Source organism: Xenopus tropicalis, chromosome 2 (genome assembly GCF_000004195.4).
Source record: "Xenopus tropicalis strain Nigerian chromosome 2, UCB_Xtro_10.0, whole genome shotgun sequence".
Lineage (NCBI taxonomy): Eukaryota > Metazoa > Chordata > Amphibia > Anura > Pipidae > Xenopus > Xenopus tropicalis.
The window spans coordinates 113,717,783-113,740,267 of record NC_030678.2 but is presented as its reverse complement, the minus strand read 5'-3'; the positions used below and the strand labels follow the sequence as shown (position 1 = coordinate 113,740,267).

The 22,485-nt window shown below is 36.5% G+C and overlaps 1 protein-coding gene across 1 annotated transcript in view; it reads left to right on the top strand.

Annotated features, from left to right (window-relative positions):
- The window catches only part of gabrb3 (gamma-aminobutyric acid (GABA) A receptor, beta 3), a 106,099-nt gene extending 84,120 nt beyond the window's left edge, over positions 1–21,979 (top strand). Inside the window, 3 exon segments of the mRNA NM_001102694.1 lie at positions 14,857–15,009; positions 15,555–15,799; positions 16,308–21,979. Of these exon segments, the coding sequence (NP_001096164.1) occupies positions 14,857–15,009; positions 15,555–15,799; positions 16,308–16,655 (746 nt within the window). The 3' untranslated portion in view covers positions 16,656–21,979.
- Positions 21,980–22,485: the final 506 nt, after the last annotated feature.

The window sequence follows — 22,485 nt, the reverse complement described above, 5'->3', positions numbered from 1 at the left end:
TCTTTACGATTTTTGCGTAAAAACGCGAGTTTTTCGGCATCTTTACGATTTTTGCGTAAAACGCGGGTTTTTCGTAGCCATTCTGAAAGTTGCGCAAAGTCGCGATTTTTTCGTAGCGTTAAAACTTGCGCGAAACGTCGCGCCTTTTAAGTTTTAACGCTACGAAAAAGGCGCGACTTTGCGCGCAAGTGTTAACGCTACGAAAAAATTGCAACTTTGCTCAACTTTCGTAATGGCTACGAAGAACTCGCGTTTTTACGCAAAAATCGTAAAGACGCCGAAAAACTCGCGTTTTTACGCAAAAATCGTAAAGATGCCGAAAAACTCACGTTTTTACGCAAAAATCGTAAAGACGCCGAACAAAATCGCAAAAAATACGAAAAAATCGCAAAATGTTCGTTTCCAATCGGAATTTTTCCAATTCGGATTCTAAATCGTGTCTTAGTAAATCAGCCCCTTACTGTATGCAACTTATCTAACTTATACAAAGAAACTTACTGACACTCTTTCCTGTTGCTGCAGGCTAGAGCTCTAATTATTTTATCCAGCTCATTCACTGATATAAATGTATTAGCTAAAAGAGTTCCCCCTGTTAAAGACATATGTTTATGGGTGCCTTCTTGCTTTTTAACTGTCACAGACTCATCAAATACTCATCATATACATGCTCATCATATACAAATTCCCACTGGCCCACTTATAACTTCACCTAATGAGTATTAAAGAGCACTATGAGAGGCAGACAAAGTTGGAAAGGGGTTTAATCATCATCAAATGGCCATATGCCATGAACCATGAACCAAATGCTTCCTTCTTCTTTTTTACCTTTTTTTTGCACTTCTTTCAGCTTCTTAATAGAAGTGTGGGATCTCTACCTAGAATGCTTGGGACCTGGGGTTTTCCATATAAATATTTTTCAATAATTTGTATCACCATAACTTAAGTACTTAGGTACTAAGAATATTAAATAAACCCAATAGGATTGTTGTGCCATCAATATGGATTTAAGCTAGCCTAGTTGAGAACAAGTACGAGGAGTAGAAAGAGAAACAAAAAATGATTGAAAAAAATTAGATGTATCTGCTTAAAATGGACTCTATGGTACATAGCTTTCCTGTCATTCAGTTAATGTGCAGAGGATTTCAGATGTTTAGGGTACAGGTATACTGAGGTCAGACCTCCCTTTGTTCATAACATTGGGTCTGGCCTCCCTTAGCTGATAACATGGTTATACAAAAGACAAAAAAAAATGTTGATATTGTGCAAAGGTACACAGGGTTGATGTTAAAACCAAAAATTGGATTGAAATTTGTGATAACATTTGTCACGTTAAGAAATCTCAGTGATACCTTAGTGGCAGTGATACCTTGCTCCGCTACATGTGAAGTTTTCCCATGTTGTCTCACACTGCTCTAGCACAGTGCATTCACAATAAACTATGCAGTACTCCAGCATCCCAGGAAAAAAGAATAAAAAAGGTGGGGTGCTAAGATGGAAAGTACAGTGGATGTTTGGGTTTTTCTGTACAGAAGAGAGCACAAGGGTCCAGGTTAACAAATTGCCCCCACCCACCAGTGAATCTGAGTCTTTGTGCTTTAATGTCCTTTGCAAATCTTCTTCTGAAAATAATAATTCTAAAAATCAACTGCTAGAAATGTGTTGTTCATATGGGTTTATACCTTATTAATACATTTATAACATTTACATTTACTGTACTGTACTTAATATACATTTATTCTTTCTTACTCACAGAAATTAATATATGATATTTTCTCCTGAAATCTTATGAATTTTTATAAACAATATCATTCTGAATACTAACCCTTATTAAACTTTCAGACATTTCCCTCATATTGAAGCTAAACTCATGGGTCTAGAACTCCCAGGTTCATTTCTTTTTTTACTCTTTTCTTCAAAATCAGAGCCACCTGAGCTTTCTGCCAGCCTTGCAGCACTAGAGGTGGAGGCCTTGAATACTGAATAGAATAATCTGGTTTAATCTCTATTCTTACCCCTGGGTCAGCAATTTCCTTAGCTCAGTCTTTTTCCATTTTTTTTTCCTTACTGCTTCCACCAACTGCCAACTTGAGTATATGCAGGTGAACGTGCAGTAACAGTGTTCTGCAATACAGTTTTTATGAGTTTACTGTAAAGAACAGTTTATATCATTTACTTTATTTACTGTATATTTAATTTTCTGTTTTTGCCAGTCAAGGAAGTTAAGTCACAAATGGATCAAATGATTGTAATATGTCAAGGATAATAACTAGGGGTCATTTACAGATCCCTGGGATGCAAGTGTTAGAGAGCTAACGGTCATAAGAGTGTAGCCCATAGTGCTGATCTAATGATTACTTGCAGCCTAGGGAAGGCTACACTCTGCTTCTCAAAGATCAGAGCACAGCATCCCAAGGCACAGGTATTCACTGTCCTTATAGACACCATAGGCAGGCATTAAGGACAGGTCAGTACAACACAGATTAGCAGTGATGAGTGAAATTTTTCACCAGGCATGGATTTGCGGTGAATTTCCACATTTCGGCATTGGCAGATTGTTTCCCAATGGAAAAATTTGCTGCATGACAAAAAATTGTTGCACACATCAAGAAAATGACGTGTGCGCCATTTTTTGACATGCGTATTAAAAAATGATTGCACGCATCAAAAAAATGACTCATGCAACATTTTCGGCGTTTTGCAAATTTTTTAGTGAAACAGGACAGATTCACTTATCAGTACAGATAAGGCTGATGGCAGACGAGGCATAGGGCGGATATTTTCGGCAATCGGAAAAGCGCTTGCTGAAAATACCGCCCTACGCCTCCTACATGTAGCCAAAATACGCATAAAAATGCGAGAGAATGCAAAGTCTCACATTTTTATGGGTATTTTGGCTACATGTGCCTGCACCCCAGCGTATTCCTTTCATACGTGTGCAGGCACATGTAGGAGGCATAGGCCGGTATTTTCAGCAAGCGATTTTCCGCTTGCCGAAAATATCCGCCCTACGTCTCGTCTGCCATCAGCCTTTGCAGTGTAATAAGCAAATATTTAATGGTTCTAATTAATTACGCGTTAATTATGCATTACAATATTCACCTTCTCTGATGAAGCACCCAGTGGTGCAAAAAACGTAAGGAGGATGGTGTATGGGGACTATGTGGAATTGGGATGGACCTTTATGTCGTTTGATATAGTTATTATGTTTTGCTCTTTGATTTTTTGTAATTAATTAGAATCATTAAATGTTTGCTTATTTCACTGCTAATCTGTGTTGTACTGTATTGCATTCATATTCAGAAACTTAGCAGTGAGATATAAGCATTAGAGGGTCTCTTTCTCTGTCTATTGTTTATTAAGGACAGGTCCCCATTGCTGCCTGCACATCCCGCTCCCTAACTCGTGCATCTGAATGACCCCAGAATATGTAAGGGGTAGGAGAAATGTGCCTGTCATCACCCATCATGGATAATGCAGGCAGCACTCTATTGCAAGTATCCAGACATCTGACTGTTACCAAAAGAAGGGTATTTAAAGACTCTACTGTTCTGGGAAGATTTTCTGCTAGATTTTCATGGGATCATTGGTGGAATATGTTTTGATTCATCCACAAGAGCATTAGTAAGGTTTGGCACTGATGATGGGGATCAGGCCTGGCTCCCAGTTAGCATTCTAATTCACCCTACAAGTTTCTTCTAGTTGAGGTAAATTACTTTGTACAGGCCAGTCAAGAGATCCATTCCTAAAGTGTTCCCACAAAGTGTTTGCTGTAGTATTAAAGGAGAAAGAAAGGTAAAAACTAAGTAAGCTTTATCAGAAAGGTCTATGTAAATACAGCCATAAGCACTCACAGAAATGCTGCACTGACTTCTCTGAAAAAAGATTTCTTGTGTCTGTAATTCCTGTCCCAGAGACACGCAGCTCTTTGCTCTCTGCTCTCTCCTGCTCCCCCCTCCTTCAAGAATGCTAAGAACTCATTCCCCCCCTTAGGAATGTGGATCTGAGCCAATCAGCAGGAAGCTGACTCATAGTCTAACTAACTGAGCATGTTCACTTGGTCTGGGTGTCTGTGCAGGAGTGAGGCATTATGGGAACTTTCTTTACACAGCTCAGCATTTTTCTTCCTGTCTGGCTTCTGATCATCTGAACAGGTGAAATATGGGGAGACTTAAGGGCACTATTGAGACAACTGAAGGTATGCCTGCAGCTTGAGATTAACTCTTTACTAGCCTTTCCTTCTCCTTTAAGGTTTGCTTGTAATAGAACAAAAAACCCTAACCCAAACCATGGAAAACAGTCTCATACCATTGTTCTTTCCCCACTCAGCTTTACCGTCGCTATGCATTCAGGCAGGTCGGGTTCTGGGATCTGCCAGGTCCAGCTTTTGCCATCAGATTGCCAGATGGTAGAATTACATGTATCACTCCAGAGGACAAGTTTATACTGTTCCAATGAACAATGCCAATGACATTTACACCATTCCAACTAAGGCATGTCTTTGTACAAAAATTAGCCACTGAGCACCCATAAAAACAAACCCAATCTACAAATAGTTATTGTTATTACATTGCTTCCAGAGATAGTTTGGAACTCAGTGTTTTAACTAAGGACATGTAATTTTAGATAGAGTCTTAAGATACTTTGGGCAAAAAATGTGTATAAAGAGAAAAAGTAAATAAGAAAGCAAAATAGACTCTAAAAATGTAGGGTTGAATGTGGATTGAATTTAAAATAAAACCTACATGTACTGAGCAGTTTGATTCAACCCCCGCCCTTATGCCCTCCACTTGCTTCCTTGCCAAAGAATTGTAAATAATGCATGGCTTTTTAAAACACCAAATGTAAATGATAACATTGGTGCCAGTATGAGCTTGAGTAGAATTTATATTAAATCCACTGTTATTAAATATTTACCAGGTGTAAACGTGTAACAAGAAATGTGCAGATAGAAAATGCCAGATTATAAATCACCTATACACATGTCTAATCACAAATAATAAAACTAAAAGAAAATTTCAGAGTTTGTGGGCTATCTTGAACTCAATATAATTTATACTGAAATTAACCTTTTATTGCAAAAAAAAGATGTTAAAAACAAAAAAAGGTGTTTGAAAATAAAAAGGTGTTGTACAGCAGTAACCGGGTCACTATGAGTTTAATAGTTTGTTGGTGCAACCCACTGTTGCATGTAGGCAATCTTTGACCAGCCAATCCAGGGGAGCATTCACTTTTAAGAGGTTTGGGTGGGTTTTCCTCTTGCAATTTGAATCTAAGGGACAGCTTTGGGGAGGGGTGGATAGGCAGTCACTGGCAGGCGAGATAGCCTGCAAATAACACCAGCTGAATAATGTATCTCTTTATATTCTGTAACGCATATCACTGAATCACTCACATGAAAAAAAAGATATACTATAAATACAAGATAACTAGGAACAGCATACAAGCCTATTACAGACACCTTCCCTCCTCCAGAGAAGTACCCATCAGTCTGCCCAAACTGGTAGAACTTTGGGTACTTAAAGCTATGTTTGTTTATACATTATATGTTATTATAGTCCCTAAAACCCTGTTGTTTGAGGTGTTGCATATCAAGAGAGAGGCCTCTGACATTTCCTTAAGCTCACAGTTATTATAACATTGACTTCTTAACTAATGTAACAATTCTGCAAATCCAGATTTAAGCCAGACTGTAGTAAAAAGAAGTAGAGATTCCTACAGTATAGTGGCATTGGCCAGGCTGACAGGTTATTGTTGGTTGCTAAAGGGACAGTATACACCCCTTTTCAACTTGAAGAGTATGGCTTGTGCTGAACATATTTTTTTTTTGTTACTAACTGCTAACAGCTTAGAGAGCTGCAAATGAGGAAGTTGAGTTCAGGCTATTATGTTAGACATCCAATCACCCCTGCCTTTATAGATTACATTTTTGGTTAACTATATTGAAAACATTTTTATTTTGCACAGCCTATCCAATCACTCCATTTCATTTGTTTACTGAACAGTTCCTTTAAAGAGTTGCCTCTATACAATGCAGATTCACTATACAGAAAATAGACTGGTATGGTGTTCGATAGACACCTTGCTGGAACAAGATTAGAACCTCCACCAGTGAGACCAGTACATTCTGCATATCATTTTGCATAAGTATAATTCCTATATCACTTCCAAGGTTTTTGACTGGTCTGGTGTTCCAAAGTTTCCTGCTAACTGTAGAATGAGAGCTTTCACCAAAATATTATCAGGCAAAGCTAGCAGAAACACACATGTTTAAAAATTACATTTCTTTCAATGCTTCTAAGGTTATTAGCACCTCGTCACAGCAACCAGTATAAAAAGCAAATTTATGGAGACTAATAAGTTCTCCTTTGCATAATTTATATCACTGCCCATGATTCATACTGGCTTGGAGAGCTTAGAGGCTAGGGACATGATTTTATAGTAATTTTAATCAGCCATTAGCACAAGACTTCAATGCAGTTTTAAGCATATGTTCACAATAGTTATGTCCACCAACTCGCAGGACTTACCTAGCCTAGAGTGTCCAAGAGACAGTCCATGTGTAGCTAAGCCACAAATAGGCTGGCAGTCCTTGATAATATTGGCCCTCAAAGTGACATAAATCCAGAGCACCTAATGGTTTCAAAGGAGTCCAAAGGGCTTCCTCTTCCTTAAGAGGGTTTGAAATCTCCATGGGATTCACAACCCATTGTGCCAGTTGCCTACCCTGTCTCTCAAGAATACACAGACATATACACACTCAACTTGAAAAGTCCTTCCCAACTTATCCAACCACTTTCATACTTCTCCCCTCAGAAGGAGGATGCTATTTCATCCCTTTGTCTAATAACCTTTCTAGGCTTTAGGTGTCAAAAAGAATTCTTTAAAAATTACCTAAGGAAACTAGGTGAAAAGTTAAAAGAAAGAACTTACCTCAGAGATATTACCAATACTGCATGCTACACTAGGAGAGAGCTTACAGAGATTAATGTTTGGCATTAAATAGACTGGTTTACACAGGAGGGCATTGGGTTTTGGAGAAATGGGCTCATTGGGCTGCACCTCAGTAATTATGTTGCAGCTGTTTTGGGAAAAATCTAATGGATGAAATGGAGTCTATGGGAGATAGCCTTCCCATAATTTGGAACTTTCTGGGAACAGGTTTCTGCATAACTGATCCCTTACCTGTATTAAATGTATGTTTACTAATGCACAAAATTTAGTTGGTAAAATGGGAGAGCTGGAGTTAATTACACTGAATGAGAAGTATTATGTTGCATTGTTGAACCATAATTGCATCACAACTTAGATTTGAAGTAAATATAGAGGACTATTCCTTGTTTTAGAGGGATATTGAAACCTGAAATTATTGGTTTGTAAATGTATTTGTGGCGAGCAAATTATTTGCATGTTTGTTAGAAGATCATATTCAAGAGAATACCAGGAGCATGCCATTATATAATGAAGGACAGATCATGTCAAACAAAAGATTTGCAACCATTTAAACATGGAAATCCCAAAGAATTACCAGCAGTTTATAGTGTTTTATTTATGATAAACTTTTCTGACTAACAGGATCATTTATCAAAACTTAAGTAGGTGTCAGTTTGTCAGAAGGCTATCAACTTCTTTGAATAGTCAAAACGACATTCTTTTTTTATGGGGTGTTAGTGCTCAGCAACAACACTGAGTTCTAACACCTCTACAAACTGGTAATTTCTGATGCCAACAAAACCAATGTGAGGATTTTTTTTCTGTTCAGAAATAAAAAGAAAATGTGAAAAAAGGGAAAACCGTGGAATTTGCCAATAACAGTATCTATCATACTGGCTAGCAGTAAAAAAGGCCGTAAGCACATAGGTAATCTGCAGAAAATTCAAGGTCTACTTAAACAGCAACTGGTTGTAAATATATACATTTTTCTGTGTTCACATGGGCCAAATCTGAAAGCACTTTGACAAGATTATAGTAAGGTTATATACCCTTTTTGTTATGCCCAATATAATGTGTTTTTTTACATTTGGAAATGTTTTGTTCCCTTATTTAAAAGGAGTAAAGTAAATACAGTGAGAGTTCTAAAAATTGTTTAAACGCAGAGGAACTGGGCTTACATTCAGCTTGGGAAAATAACATTATTTAGCAGGGGCTTCACAAAATTGTAATAAAAGGGCAAATTAAATTAGCCTTATCTTTCTGAATCACTGGTTGATATTAAAAAATAAAGTAAATTTAATTTAAAACATGTTTGTGCAAAGCTAGGTGATTCCAAAATCATAAATGAAGTTTAGAGAAACTGTTGTTTTGTGGTAATAATGCTGGGGCAGCACATTGCAGAAGTTGCATGTCTCTGGGTCACATGGAATAGGATCATAACAACCTGAGGGAAAAGAGGACCTTATAGTTTTCAAGGGTGGTAATTAATCATGTGCTAGAATGGCCATTTTCCGCTGACGATGTTAACCTTTTGTAGTCTTATTCGTCTAGACACTGGAGCTAAATGCAAAGTCTTTGTTACACTGGAATGAGTATATATCTCTAGAGATACAATGTCATCTAATTAACCCTTAGTGAATACTTGTATCATCTGTCTTTGTTAGTGGTATTTCTTTTTTTCTTCCATTGCACAAACAGTATGTTTTGTTTTACATTAATGTCTAGGAGAATTTTTTTTGTAAACCCACACTACAGTGAATGGCTAGTCAGTATCAGGGTGACCTGCTAGCCACTAGTAGATCAAATGGGCTATGTGAAAGATAACCTGCTATGTGAACGATAACCAGCAAAACTTGCCAAATGTCAAACATCCCAAGTGCTTCCTCTCCACTTTTGACATTATGGCCTAGATTCAGTTCCATGAAAATACGTTATTTGATGGTTTATTATGTAAAACTTAAGGGCAAAATTCAATTTAAGGAGAGAAAACTTTTCTCCTGATTCAGTTCCATTGTTTTTCATAGACTTTTACCTGTTCTTAGTTATTCATTTAGTACTTTTCTGTATTGTACAACAATATACATTTTTGCAAAAACTAAGGTATCTTAAAAGATCCTCTCTTGGGATGTGCTTACTACCATGTTTCAAAGGATATAAAAATCCATTGTTCTTTGTGCCCAATGCCTAGAACTTCCTATCTATAAATAAACTACAGTGCTTAAAGAAGAAGGAAAGGTACAATCACTTGGGTTTGCCAAATGTTAGGCACCTCTCAGTGATTATTTTGGGCAGGTCTTCATAGGCTTGGAGTCCTTCTGTAAGAGAACCACATTCTCCTCAATTTTCTTCTGCTTCTTCAATCCTCTCAGAGGCCCCAGGCCCCTGACCAGTTTTGGTAGAGTAATTAGCTGACTTCTAAGTCTTGCTTTTCACTTTTCTGCCCATGTGTACCTTAACAAGAATGTAGAGAAGCCAGAATAAAGAAGAGTTGGTAGCATGGCACTTATACAGTAGTACATTGGACCAGAACAGCTTTCAACTCAGAGGAGCACAGGCCTGGGGTCTAATGTAAGCAGTTATAATCATTGGGGGTGGCTAATGGTTTGGCACCGCCCAGTAATTATACCTTTCCTTCTCCTTTAGATGTTAAGAATAAAAATGTGTTCTTTTTGGTCATTCCTCTGAATATAATAGTCTTGGTCTGACTGAAATGAAACCTTTTGGACTGTTGAAAGGGATCACATTAGCATGGCAAGACCTGCTTGTGCTAAACCAGAGATAGAGCAGAAATTCCTCTCAAAAAATCATGAACCATTTTTTATCTTTACAGTCCAAAAGGGTATTCAGAAATAAAATCCTATCTCAAGTACTCATTCATAACCTTGATTTATGGAAAACAAGTTGCCATTACATGGCTGTTCATTAAAAAGAAGAGCTACACTTGCTATTTTGGCAGTAAATAAAACCTTGTAAGAGAAACGTAACAAGAAATGACTTTTTACTTGTCATTCTAAAATATTTCCTACTGGAGATAGAAGTCTAAATTATGTCAGGCATTTTTGTATCAGAGTCAGATATTTTCATTGCCAAGAGTCTCAGACGTGCTCTATCTTTGTGAAGTCTGTTTACACACACAATATAGATTCCAAGTAAGGTCTCAGGCAGCAGGATCTCATTTTGTGATAAACAGTATACAGTAAGTTATGCTTTCTTGAAGGGGATTTGTATCTCTACAGAAAACATAACTAACTTTTCTAATGCTATATAGAAGCCTCTGGATTTTATTTCTTTACCAAGAAGCCACTGAATCAGTTTTCATTTTTGCTACTACTTTATTATTTTAACCATTTGTGCAAAATATTTTATAGGCAAGTTTATTTGCTGAGTATTGCACAAATGTAGTGGGACATAGAAGAGTAACTCTTATCTATGCATTTTTGCATCATTTCTGCATGCTAAATTAGCTTTGTGCTTTTATAGAGCATACCATTTTTGAGATAGAACAGCCAGGCATCCATAGTACATTACAGGAAGTATATCAGTGCATTGGTATAGTTACAAAAAATTTATACTGAACAAGATCCAGAACCAGGCCTCTCATTCACAAAAGGGAGTTAACAGTAATGTGTTTAAATAGAGAAAATCACAAAAAAAAAAATGTAAAAATGGTACCATAGAAAAATATAAAAAACAAAGAGAGATGAATTGAATGCTGTTGCTATGGAGATACGTGCCAATATTAATAATATTTGGGGAGCACTCACCGGAGCAGTTCCACGATCAAAGGGTTCCGTGCTATCACGTCTGGATTCGCCCCCGGTCCGGGCGTAAATCAAGGCAAAAGAATGTAGGTAGAGACGGAGCACTACAGGAACTCTTTTCAGTAAAAAATTATCTTTATTTGCGTGTCCATAAAAACATTCTTGTTGAACTACAACTCTAACGCATTTCATGGCGTCTCGCCACTTCTTCAGAAGCTACCACAGTGTTTCACACACACCTGTTCCTTAAATGCACTTATTAGCCCACACCCCATGTGTATGTTAACCCCACAGGTGCCAGGTATGGAGATACGTGAAAAGTTCTGTAAGAAAGAAATCGATTAGGGCTCATTGGTTGGGTTTGCTGCACGAAGAAACAGGAGCAAGATATTTAGAAAGCCAGGAACATAATACAACACAGGGTACTAATAGTCATATTCAATTCAGTGAGAAAAAGGTTTATCATGAATGAGATTCAATTAGAGATGCAATTGATTTCAGAAAAAAATGATATCACTATTTATCATGTGAAAACTCTCTTTAAAGGAGAAGGAAAAGCCAAAATGTTAGGCACCCCCAAGTGACTTGAATCGCTTACCTTGTACCCCGGGCTGGTGCCCCTGTTAGGAGAGAACAGCACCAGCCCGGGGTAGCTGCAGCGCTTCCTCCTTCCTTCTTCGCCGTGCGCATGCGCAGTAGAGTGAAAAGCCGAACTTTAACAGAGAAGTCGGCTTTTTCACTCTACTGCGCATGCGCCTGACAGTCAAGGCTTAACAAAGGCGGAAGAAAGAAGTTCATCGCCCCAGGTGCCCCGGGCTGGTGCGGTTTTCTCCTAATAGGGGCACCAGCCCGGGGTACGAGGTAAGCGATTCAAGTCACTTGGGGGTGCTTAACATTTTAGCACCCCCAAGTGACTTAGCCTTTCCTTCCCCTTAAAGTCTATTGGAAAAAACTGGAAGTAAATTAGAAGAAAACTTTTTTCTCCTCAAATTGATTTTCGTTCATGAGCTTTCACATGATAAACAGTTAGATAAATTTTTCTCAGTGAATTGAATCTGGCCCATAATGTAGTTCCATTCCTTTCTCAATATGCTGTTGACTGGTGTCTCGGGACACAACAGGACAGTCAAAACTAGAGGGTGTCTTTGGGTGTACAAGTTGTGCCATAAGTGAGCTGTAACCTCATACCTTGTTCTCACAAAGACCTCTGTGAACCAGTCTTATACACTAAAGGTTATTTATTGCAGGTTTTTCATTTTCTGGGTAATGGGTAATGGGTAATACTTGTACTGGGTAGGAGCTGAATACCCTTCGGAGCTTTTAGGTGCGGGTCCACTTGGTCAGACCCATGCCCATGCTGACCCATTCCCAACCTGATCCAGGCCAGCTGACCCGCTATGCGCCACCCCATACCTGCTACCCAACCATACTCAACCCTACTCATGCTGCCATTACCTTTAACCTGCCCCAGGGACCTGCAAAACTGAAAGTGACATCACCAGTGGCTGGAAGTGATGTCAATATGGAAGCAGAACAACCAGGTCAGGGGGAAAAAATAACTTTTAACTCCGGGAGGTAGAAGGGACTGCAAGCCTGCAATTGACTCAGGGTACCTATGGACCACCCACATGGCCAGGAAATCTAGAACCAAAACCTGACCTGATGCAGGACTATATTCAGGGTCTTCTGGTTCACCTTCATTTTGAATCTACTACCCACTTGGATACTCTGCACTAGCAGCACTTTAAAATAGTTTTCCTTTTGCCAAGAAATCACTGTAAAGCAAAGAGTATAAAGTACAGATTGATAGGGGAAGTAGAACAAACAGCAGCAGGGAGCAAGATGGGCAGAGGAAGTATTTAGTCTCACATATACATTTACATAGTTTGAAGACATAAAAATAACTTTAATACATTATTAAAATCTCACCTGCTATAAACAAACTTTTAGAGACTTCTTAGCAGCAGGAGTGAAATATATTAGAGTCATCTTTTTATTTTTGAATGTAAATAAGTATCATATTTTTCTTTGTTAGTACTGGTGTAAAACATTCATGCTGTAGTACATAATCTTTTTCTTGTTGGATTTCTCTACTTTTTTCCCCTTCATTTGGTCACTAATGTTTTCACAGCTATTCCAACTCTCTCTTTTATTTATTGTAAGCTCCTATAAGTCATGCAAGGCTGAGCCCCAGTGTACAACTCTGTTGTATATAATGCTGGTACTTTTTGAATGATGTAGCCTTATTCTGCTACTGATGGTAGTCCTCCACTAATGTACTTTTTTGGCACTACAGCATTTCTGGTCTTGACTTTATATGATGCACAACCCATAACCCAATAAATCATCAGGTAGTATTTACCATTTACCTGTTTACAAGCAAACATCTGATTGGCTGTTCGGCATTATTAGTCCTGATGCAACTGTCCAATTTTAATTTCATTTATTCATAGAGATTTTTTGTTTTTATAGCTAAACTTTGCCTTTTAAAGGAAAGCTATACCTTTAGAAAGAATACTTAGCCAACAGATAATATATATAATATAGATATAAACTAAGTGGCCTATTAAAGAATCTTACCAAACTGGTGTATATATATTTATCATTAAATATTGCTCTTTATCATCTTTTCTATTGCACCACCATTTTGTGATGGGCTGTGTGCTCCCTCTGAGTTCACCTGACCAGCAATAATGTAGCTCCAACAGGAAGAAGTGTGGGAGTAAAAGACAGAACCTTGTCCATTAATTGGCTGATGTGACCTAGCATGTATGTGTGCCCTTGGTTTGTTTGTGTGCACTGTGAATCATATGATCCCAGGGGGGGCAATTTTCTATTTAGGATTACCCAATGGACATATTACTTAAATGTGTATTTTTATGAAAATGGTTTATTCAGGTAAAACAGGGTTTTACACTTCAGCTGTTTTATGCAACATATTTTATATAATCCTACAATGTTCAGTGGTAAAGTTTTCCTTTCCTTGTAACTGTTTGACTGCGTTATATAAGATTATCCTGTGTAAATTATGAGCAGAATGTCTATAAAGTAAGTTCTACTTTGGATTAATGTTTCAGAAGCACCATTTTGATTTTTTGGCTGAATCTCCAACATTTCCTTTTGAGAGCACACTGGCACAAAATGTAATGAAATAAAGTACATGTACACTGCACACATTCATCATCTTCTTAAGTGCTGTTAACTTGAAAAATGTTACAAGATCAGTTGGCGTGACAGATACTCTGTACAGATAAATTCGGAAATATTCACTTGCAAACATTATTTAAAGGGAAAGAATCACAAATAAATAGCTTGATTAAAACTGCAAGTATAGGAGTGTGGAACAGTCCAATTGTTGTGTCAAAACTCTTGCTTTCTTCTGATTTATGAGTAAAAAGGACCATTAATTTAGCCACAACATTCTTTGGATCAGCATATTTTCTTTGTAGTCATATCATAAAATACAGTTTTCATTTTTTGTTGTTGTTACTTTTTTCAAGCATCTATTTCTTCTCTATGTAATAATCATTTTGCTACTGGTCTGAAAGGGCCAGTAAAAATGTTAACCTGCAAAAACATTGCATTTTTATTTTTAGAAAGTCTTGATATAATATAAATTCCACTGAAAGTAATAAGACAATTTGGGCCTTTTTTATGTAATATTTACAAAGGCCCTGGATGCAAATGATGGAAAACTAAGGGGGGACAATGTTGATCCCCATTAGTGCTAAATTTACTAACTAATTGTGTGTGGGTCTTGCTGCACTCTGCACCTTGCAGCAAATGAAAGATCCAACATGAGGGCAGTGCCCAACCTCGGTGTTTGTTTGAATCACAAGTTAGGGGCCAGATGGGATACATCTACATTCATCCCACAGCCTACCACTCATAAATACATCTGTACTGATGGGAAGAGCATTGATCTTTTAGTTCCATTCTAGAAAGAGTGCAGATGTGCAAAACAAACATGGCAGTGTGCACTTGTTTCTGGTACTTTTCACCCCGTTCTTTATTTTGTGACCAATCCCTTGTCTGCTTTGTATTCACAGTGTGCTGTTTCAACACATTCAGCTGCTAAATGTTCACCAACTAATACATACAGTGTGAGATTTCATACAAAATTTACCATTTTTTATGTATGTGTATTTGTATTTCCTTTTTCCAGGCTCATATCCCAGACTTTCGCTAAGCTTTAAATTGAAGCGGAACATTGGGTACTTCATTCTTCAAACTTACATGCCATCCATACTGATCACAATTTTATCCTGGGTATCTTTTTGGATTAATTATGATGCATCAGCAGCACGTGTTGCCCTAGGTATGGAGCCTCTGTTTTTTTCACTATGCAATTATATTGTTATTATTACCTATGCTCATGTGACCATTCTAACTGTAAGTTCTTTCTTAATAATAATAAAGGGTCCATGTCTTTTTTATGGAGTTAGTACCATTGTTATACAGTACTTGAACACAAGGTCACCATTTGTGACACACCATGGAAATGGTCATAGTCATGATGTTGGCTTTTTAAAGGTCCTAATAAGGACTGAAATGCTAGATGCAAAGGGTTGTGTGCTGGTTCTGCTGGAAGATATACTAAACATATTGGCTGCGCACCTTCACTGTAAAATTAGTAAGTGTGCAGACACTTTTACATTCATAATAACCACCCTATGCAGCTCTAGGCAAAGCCAGCCCAGGTGGATAAAAGAAGTACTTGTCTAGCCTACCCCTGGTTCCAGCCCTGACCCTATGGCAGTGAATCTGTTTACCAGAATTCCTGACTGAAACTGCTTCAACCCAAGAAGATAAACAAAGGCCATCCATAAACGAAAACTAATACAAAATGTATTTATTTTATAGGAATTACGACAGTGCTGACAATGACAACTATCAATACTCATCTACGAGAGACATTGCCGAAAATTCCCTATGTTAAAGCCATTGATATGTATTTGATGGGATGTTTTGTATTTGTATTCCTGGCCTTACTGGAATATGCCTTTGTAAACTACATCTTCTTTGGAAGAGGTCCCCAAATGCAAAAGAAGCTTGCAGAAAAGAGTGCAAAATCAAACAAGGATCACTCCAAATTTGAAAGCAATAGGGTATGAGTGTACATTTCTAAACCAGTGTATAATACTGCAATTTTAGGGTGGTAGCAGTACCTGAACATTGGTTCATAATAATTATTGTGGCCTGTGATTGCATCTGTGATTAAAGATTGATGAGCAATAGCAATCATAATTGATCCATATTTCTAATAAATTACATACAGTATTTAGGAGCCTAGCAGAGTCCATGAACATGGTCAGGGTATACATTATTTTCCATTTGCTACTAAAGCTACATGATGATTACAATTTCAGATATATTTCATTTTATAATGAACTTCATTTTGTAGTTTTTAATTGTCTATATTATTTATTATATGGTTTCTGCTAACGGTCATCCTTTATAGACCAATACATTGAAAACAGTGTAAGGACTACAGAAGAACTTGAAGTTTTGAGTAGAATGTGATTTTCCATTCAGAAACACTTTGAGCTAACTTCAGGGCATCTGTTCTTTGTATTGGATATGAAACCTTCATAGCACATTGCATTTGTTTTTCAGGTGGATGCCCATGGAAATATATTACTTACAACACTTGAAATCCACAATGAAGTAACCGGCAATGAAATAACCACAAGCGTAAGCGATGCAAGAAATTCAGCCACATCCTTTGATAACTCAGGAATCCAGTACAGAAAACAGAGTACAGCTCGAGATAGTCTTGGGCGGCGAACTGCAGACAGAAATCATCCTCCAAAGAAAACCCATTTGCGGAGGAGGTCTTCCCAGCTAAAAATTAAGATACCTGATTTAACGGACGTGAACGCCATTGATAGGTGGTCAAGAATAGTCTTCCCTATAACATTCTCTCTCTTCAATTTAATCTACTGGCTATATTATATTAACTGACAAGCTATGCCTATGGACACTCAATAGTCAAAGAACAAATATAGTTTTTGATTGTATGCAAATAAGAAACCTTTTTTATGCATACTTGGTCCTGATATGAATGTATGTGCACTATCCGTGCTCACTCATTCATGTAAGCATGTATATTCTGTGACTGTGGACAATTTTTCAAGGAACCACAAGAATTATTTTTAAGCTTTGGACAATGCAGATCTTTTTAGAAGGAACTACATGCCTTTCAGCCATCTGAATACTGCTTGTGATATACAAATAACAAGTTCTGATTTTGACAACTGGATTGCCGCCATCATCTTATTGTTTACTTTTAACATTAGAAGCTACCACTAGGATAGCTAGTGTCCTGCTACTAGTGCACAATGGCAATTGTACTATTCTTATTTAGAGTATATACTGTTTCTAGCGTCTTCTTTCATTCTATGTATTCCTTAACGCCTGTAATAAGTTATTATACATGTTTGGTACTGTCTTTTTCACATCCAATATATTGTTCTGTTATGGCACAAAATGCATTCTTTTGACAGTGTTTGGGGGTCCATCTGAAAGCACTGAATCTTTACAAACTGATGGATTCCACTTTTTATGTCCTACAGAATATTGTACAGTATATTTTTTCACTTAACACCAGTTATAGAAAACTTGTGAAAATAACCACCCTTCCCCCTTTTGAATGCACTGAGTATTTAAACATGCCAGTGTTATCTGGCTATACATGCCTAAACTATTAAAATGATGCTAAATGGGACCTTTCACCTATTGGTTAAGTCCATGTCTGTATGGAGATAACAGCATTTACCAGAGGTGTCATTTTGTACACCTCTGTGTCAGAGCTACTGACTGCTTGTGGGGTTTAAATAGTAAGCTCTAGGTCATACAGCATTCAGGATCAGTCCTGTCATCACATACAGTATGTCATACACTAAAGAAATCTGAAGGGGCATTCCGAATCCTTTATGAATGCCTTTTATTTAATTTATTTACTTCTACTTTAAAGCGACTAGTAGCTCCAAAATTTAAAGCACACACTCCGGCTAAAGGCTGAGAATACAAATGTTGCCTGTTTGGGCCGATATGTACTTATAGAGCCAATTCAAAAATAGCACGTAAACTTAATCATTTAAAAACTCTATCGCACACACAGCATTAACATTGGTACTATTTAGCATGGGTGATTAAAATACAGACCATTGCATTTTGTAACATTTTCATTGATAGGAATAGGATTAGTTCACTAATTAGAAGGAATATTTACAATGTACCTCTGCCCACATCTCAAATACAAAATAACTTCTTTTTAAACTCTCAGAGCAGTCTAACCTTTAATGGTGCACATTTAGCCGGTAGGTGAAAGTCCAACCTTAATAACATCCATCTCAGGATATTTGATACTTACACAAGCACATTTCATTTTTTTTTTAAAGAAAAGTACACTCATCCTTCATTATTATTATTATTATTATTATTATTATTATTAAACTGCATGTTTATGTGGCATATATTTACAGAGTATGCATATATAAGTATCATTTATCGAGGGGATTCATTTTTTGCTTGATATTGTGGCAGCATGCATTGTCATACTTTCCTTTCTGTTAATGAGTCACAGACTCTACTGATACAATAGTTAGACATATATTCACTGATGTACATTTTGCTTTATACATATATACTAGCAAATCCCCCAAATATTTAGCATGACTTTGTCACAAATAATACCTTAGAGCACAATATATCTAATTTAAACATGAAAATGTTTAATATGCAAAGATTTCTAACCTATCATTTTGATTTTATTCAAAACATACTTTAGTCCCTCATTGAAATCGACATTTATAAAACTAAAAACTGGTGATTACAAATGAAGCTGCATCAATTTCTGAACTATTAATATGATTTACTTTTTATCTAAACTAGCAATTTCTTAAAAGAAATAGATAATATATTTTTTGTATGTCACCTTTATATGACTATCTTCCAGTACAATTGATGTTCTCTGTTGTAAAAGTGAAAAACAAATTTATGTTGAATTACTGTAGATTAGGCTGATTTCAGTAATGTTATGTCCTTAAAGGTGTGCTCCAACTGCACATTTATTTTTCATTAGATGGTAGTTATCCTTTATTGAAAAATATCTGGAAATCTTTATAAATATAAGCTGCAACATAGGCCTAATAGAAAATGGAATAATATACTCAACTGCTGGGAAATATGTTGAGTGAATTGGCAGGAACAGGGTTAAAAAAATTAGCTTTAAAAAACGTTTCTAACGACAGCTGGCATTGTTATTATTATGTTTATCTGTCTGTAAATTTGCTTAAGTTCCTGTGGGTTAATGAAAGCCATTTTATTTTATTCTGAAAGTCAAAACAGGAGAAGCCACAGTGTCCCGCTGGGACCCCTACAAGAAAGCAGACCTGGCAACTGGTTTTGGATTTATTATAAAATGCCCACTTTATGTATCCATAGAAATGATTTATATAGTTAAATATATGAATTAGATGTATTTACATTGTATGTGGAAAAACATTTTGCATTTAAAAATCTTGCTTTGTTCTTGTGCATATCTGTTCTATGTAATTAATTGAAATTACCTTTAAAGGTAACCTATACCCCCAAATGCATACTTAAAGGACACTTATCATGCCCATATTGCTTCCCCCACTGGAGGTTCGGGCTAATAGAGCCTACACTCCAGATTGGGGAAAAATAGTTTTTCTTAAAAAAAAACACCCCTGCCACACCCGGCTACCCACACCGGAAGTTTCTGGTGTAGGCAGCCATGTTGTGGCACTCGCTCATTATGCCCATGATGTAGGAGGGTGAGTGGCAGAGACTGATCCTATGTCAGGCGCATGAGCATAATGAGCAAGTGGGGAAGATACGCTTATTATGCTCTGTGGCCAAACAACATGAACGTCTGCACCAAGAGCTCCCCAGTGTACAGGCTGTATTAGTCCACACCTCTGGTAGGAGGAAACAATATGGGAGTAATAGGTGCATTTTAAACAAAAGATAGTTTATATTATTATTATATTATTACGTGGCCTATCTAACCAAACTACCAAGAATCTTACAGAAATATACTGTATATCGGTAAATATTACCCTTTATACCCTTTTCCATTGAGCCATTTGTAAAAGACAGAACTCTGTCTATTTATTGGTTAATGTGACCTAACACGAATCTGTGCCCTTGGTTTGTTTGTGTGCACTGTGAATCCTATGATCCCAGAGGACGGCCCTTAGAAATTAAAATGGCAGTTTCTATTTAAGATAACCCAATGGCACATACCACTAGTAAAGTTTATTTTCATGAAAATTACTTATTTAGATGAAGCAGGGTTTTACATATGAACTGATCAATGCAACATATTTTCATAGAGACTTACATTGTTCGGGGGTATAGTTTTCCTTTAATACAAGTATGGGATTGATTAGTTAGAATATCTGGGACCTGGGATTTTCCAAATAAATGGTCTTTGGTGTGTCTGTAACACGAGGCTTAAAAGCTAAAAAATTATGAAAATATAGAAATTATTGTTTTACCGTTATAGTTTTTGTTAATAAACCTGATTTGTAAAGTAGAGCACTTTTAATAATAAATCCCATACATGTACCAATATTTTTGAAACTCCTGTGACTTCACCAATAGTTAAAATTTTGTATAAAGAGTCTTATACAAAGTATTAGAACACATTTTTTTTTAAAGGACATCTATGTTGCATTTATGCTATAATCACAGGTTTCCTTATGAAGATGTATTCATGATTAATCTTGGCCTTCCTTAACCATTCCCAGGAATCCCCAAATAGCTGATCAAGGGGGTGTAAATTGGACCCACCCCCTGCTGTGCATGAATGCGATCACAATTTCATTACAGTGAATCATTGGATGCTTTCATAGTAAGGGGTTATTTACACAAATGTGAGTACTCATCCAAGTATTTTTGAAACCTCTAATTGGCTTTATTAAAATAAAAAAACTCAAAAAGTTTCTAGAAAAAACGTGGCAAGTAAAAGCTGACAAGGATCTACAAAAATGAATGTGAATTGTCCCAAGCAATTTTATTTATTCATTGATTTTTCCCAGTTTATTAAAAAAATATTCAATTTATTTAAATTAAATTGATTTATTAAAAAAAGATTCTCCTTGAAAACTTAATGGCATAATGTGATCCCTGCTGATGTGCAGGTGTTTTGGGGGTAAAAACATGAACTATTCGGTTTGAGTATTTCCTTAAGATGAATGTACAGGTATGGGAAGACCATCTCGCATGGACTCCATTTTAAGCAAATAATTCAAATTTTTCTCTGTAATAATAAAACAGTACCTGTACTTGATCCCAACTAAGATATAATTACTCCTTATTGGAAGCAAAGCAATCCTATTGGGTTTATTTAATGTTTAAATAATCTTTTAGTAGACGTAAGATATGGAGATCCAAATTCCGGAAAGATCCCTCATCTGGAAAACCCGAGGTCCTGAGCATACTGGATAATAGGTCCCATACCTGTACATGAATGTAAATAAGCTCCACTTATGTGTTGATGTGAGCAATGTATAATCTGTGTAAAGTGCTAAGGAATTGTCAGTTCTATATAAACAAAGGATAATCATTGTTTCCCTGTTTCTATTATTAGCAAATATACCCTACTTGTTTACATGCATAGCTTCATAGATCAGCTGTTTGGCTGAGATTGCCTAATGTCATAAGGAGACCTGCACTCATTTGTATAAAAATTATGACCATCTGTTTAACTTTCCATTTTAGGTACTCCCCTCCCACATTGTGTTTCCAAGGTCAAAAAATTGCAAAAGTTCTAGATTAGGCTTTGATTCCTTTGTTCTAACCTTGTCAAGTTCTTATCTACAATGTCTGCTTAATATAATCCCAGTGACTTTGTATTCTTAGCTTCTGTAGGTTACGCCATTAAGGATATATTAGATGTACCATGATAAATATTTCACTTCCCTGGCTACTTTGCTCATGGGAAATATGATTATGTATGTTGGATCACACCTTTTCTAATATGTGTAGTGTATTTCCTCCTTTTTATTAATGAAACCTTTTTAGGTTTGCGGTTTTGCAGAAGATGTCAGTTATGGATGCAGATTTTTGGTTTGTTATGCTAGTTACCATCTTGATTTTATTGAATCATGAAACTATCTTCCATTGTTAAGACCTTACAGTAGATTGATCCATTTTTTTCTTGGAAGCATCTATTTTTTAGTATTCTGTGGCTTTGGAAATGAACACAGACTATATGAAATTATTGAATGTTTTTTTTATTAAAAATATATACATTTGTCAGTTGCACTGCTGTATTTTGTATTTAACTCTCAGTGACAATGCATCCGTGCAGTTCAGCAGATTTTCATACCCTGAAATAATGTATTCATCAACCAAAATCTGCACAATGTTCATTTGTTCATACAAAAACAAAATCCGATTCTCCTGGTTTTTGTTTTTTATTCATGTTACTTTAAAATTAAAACTTTCTACAAATGTTGAATAAAAAAAAAAGCTATATCTCATGTGTGCACATATGATGGTACCATTTATGGAAGATGACATACTGAGCTAATATTTTTATTTGTTAAAAAAAGTAACAATAATGGCAACCACATATCCGCAATATAGGACAATGGACAAAGATATTTACTGGGTCTGATTTAATAACATAGGTGCTAAATGGCACAAGTGCAGTTACCTGTAGCAACCAACCAGCAATTAGCTTTAATCACTCTAGTAATTGTTGCAAAATGAAATCAAAGATATAATTGGTTGCTACTGGCAACTGCATTGCTGTGTT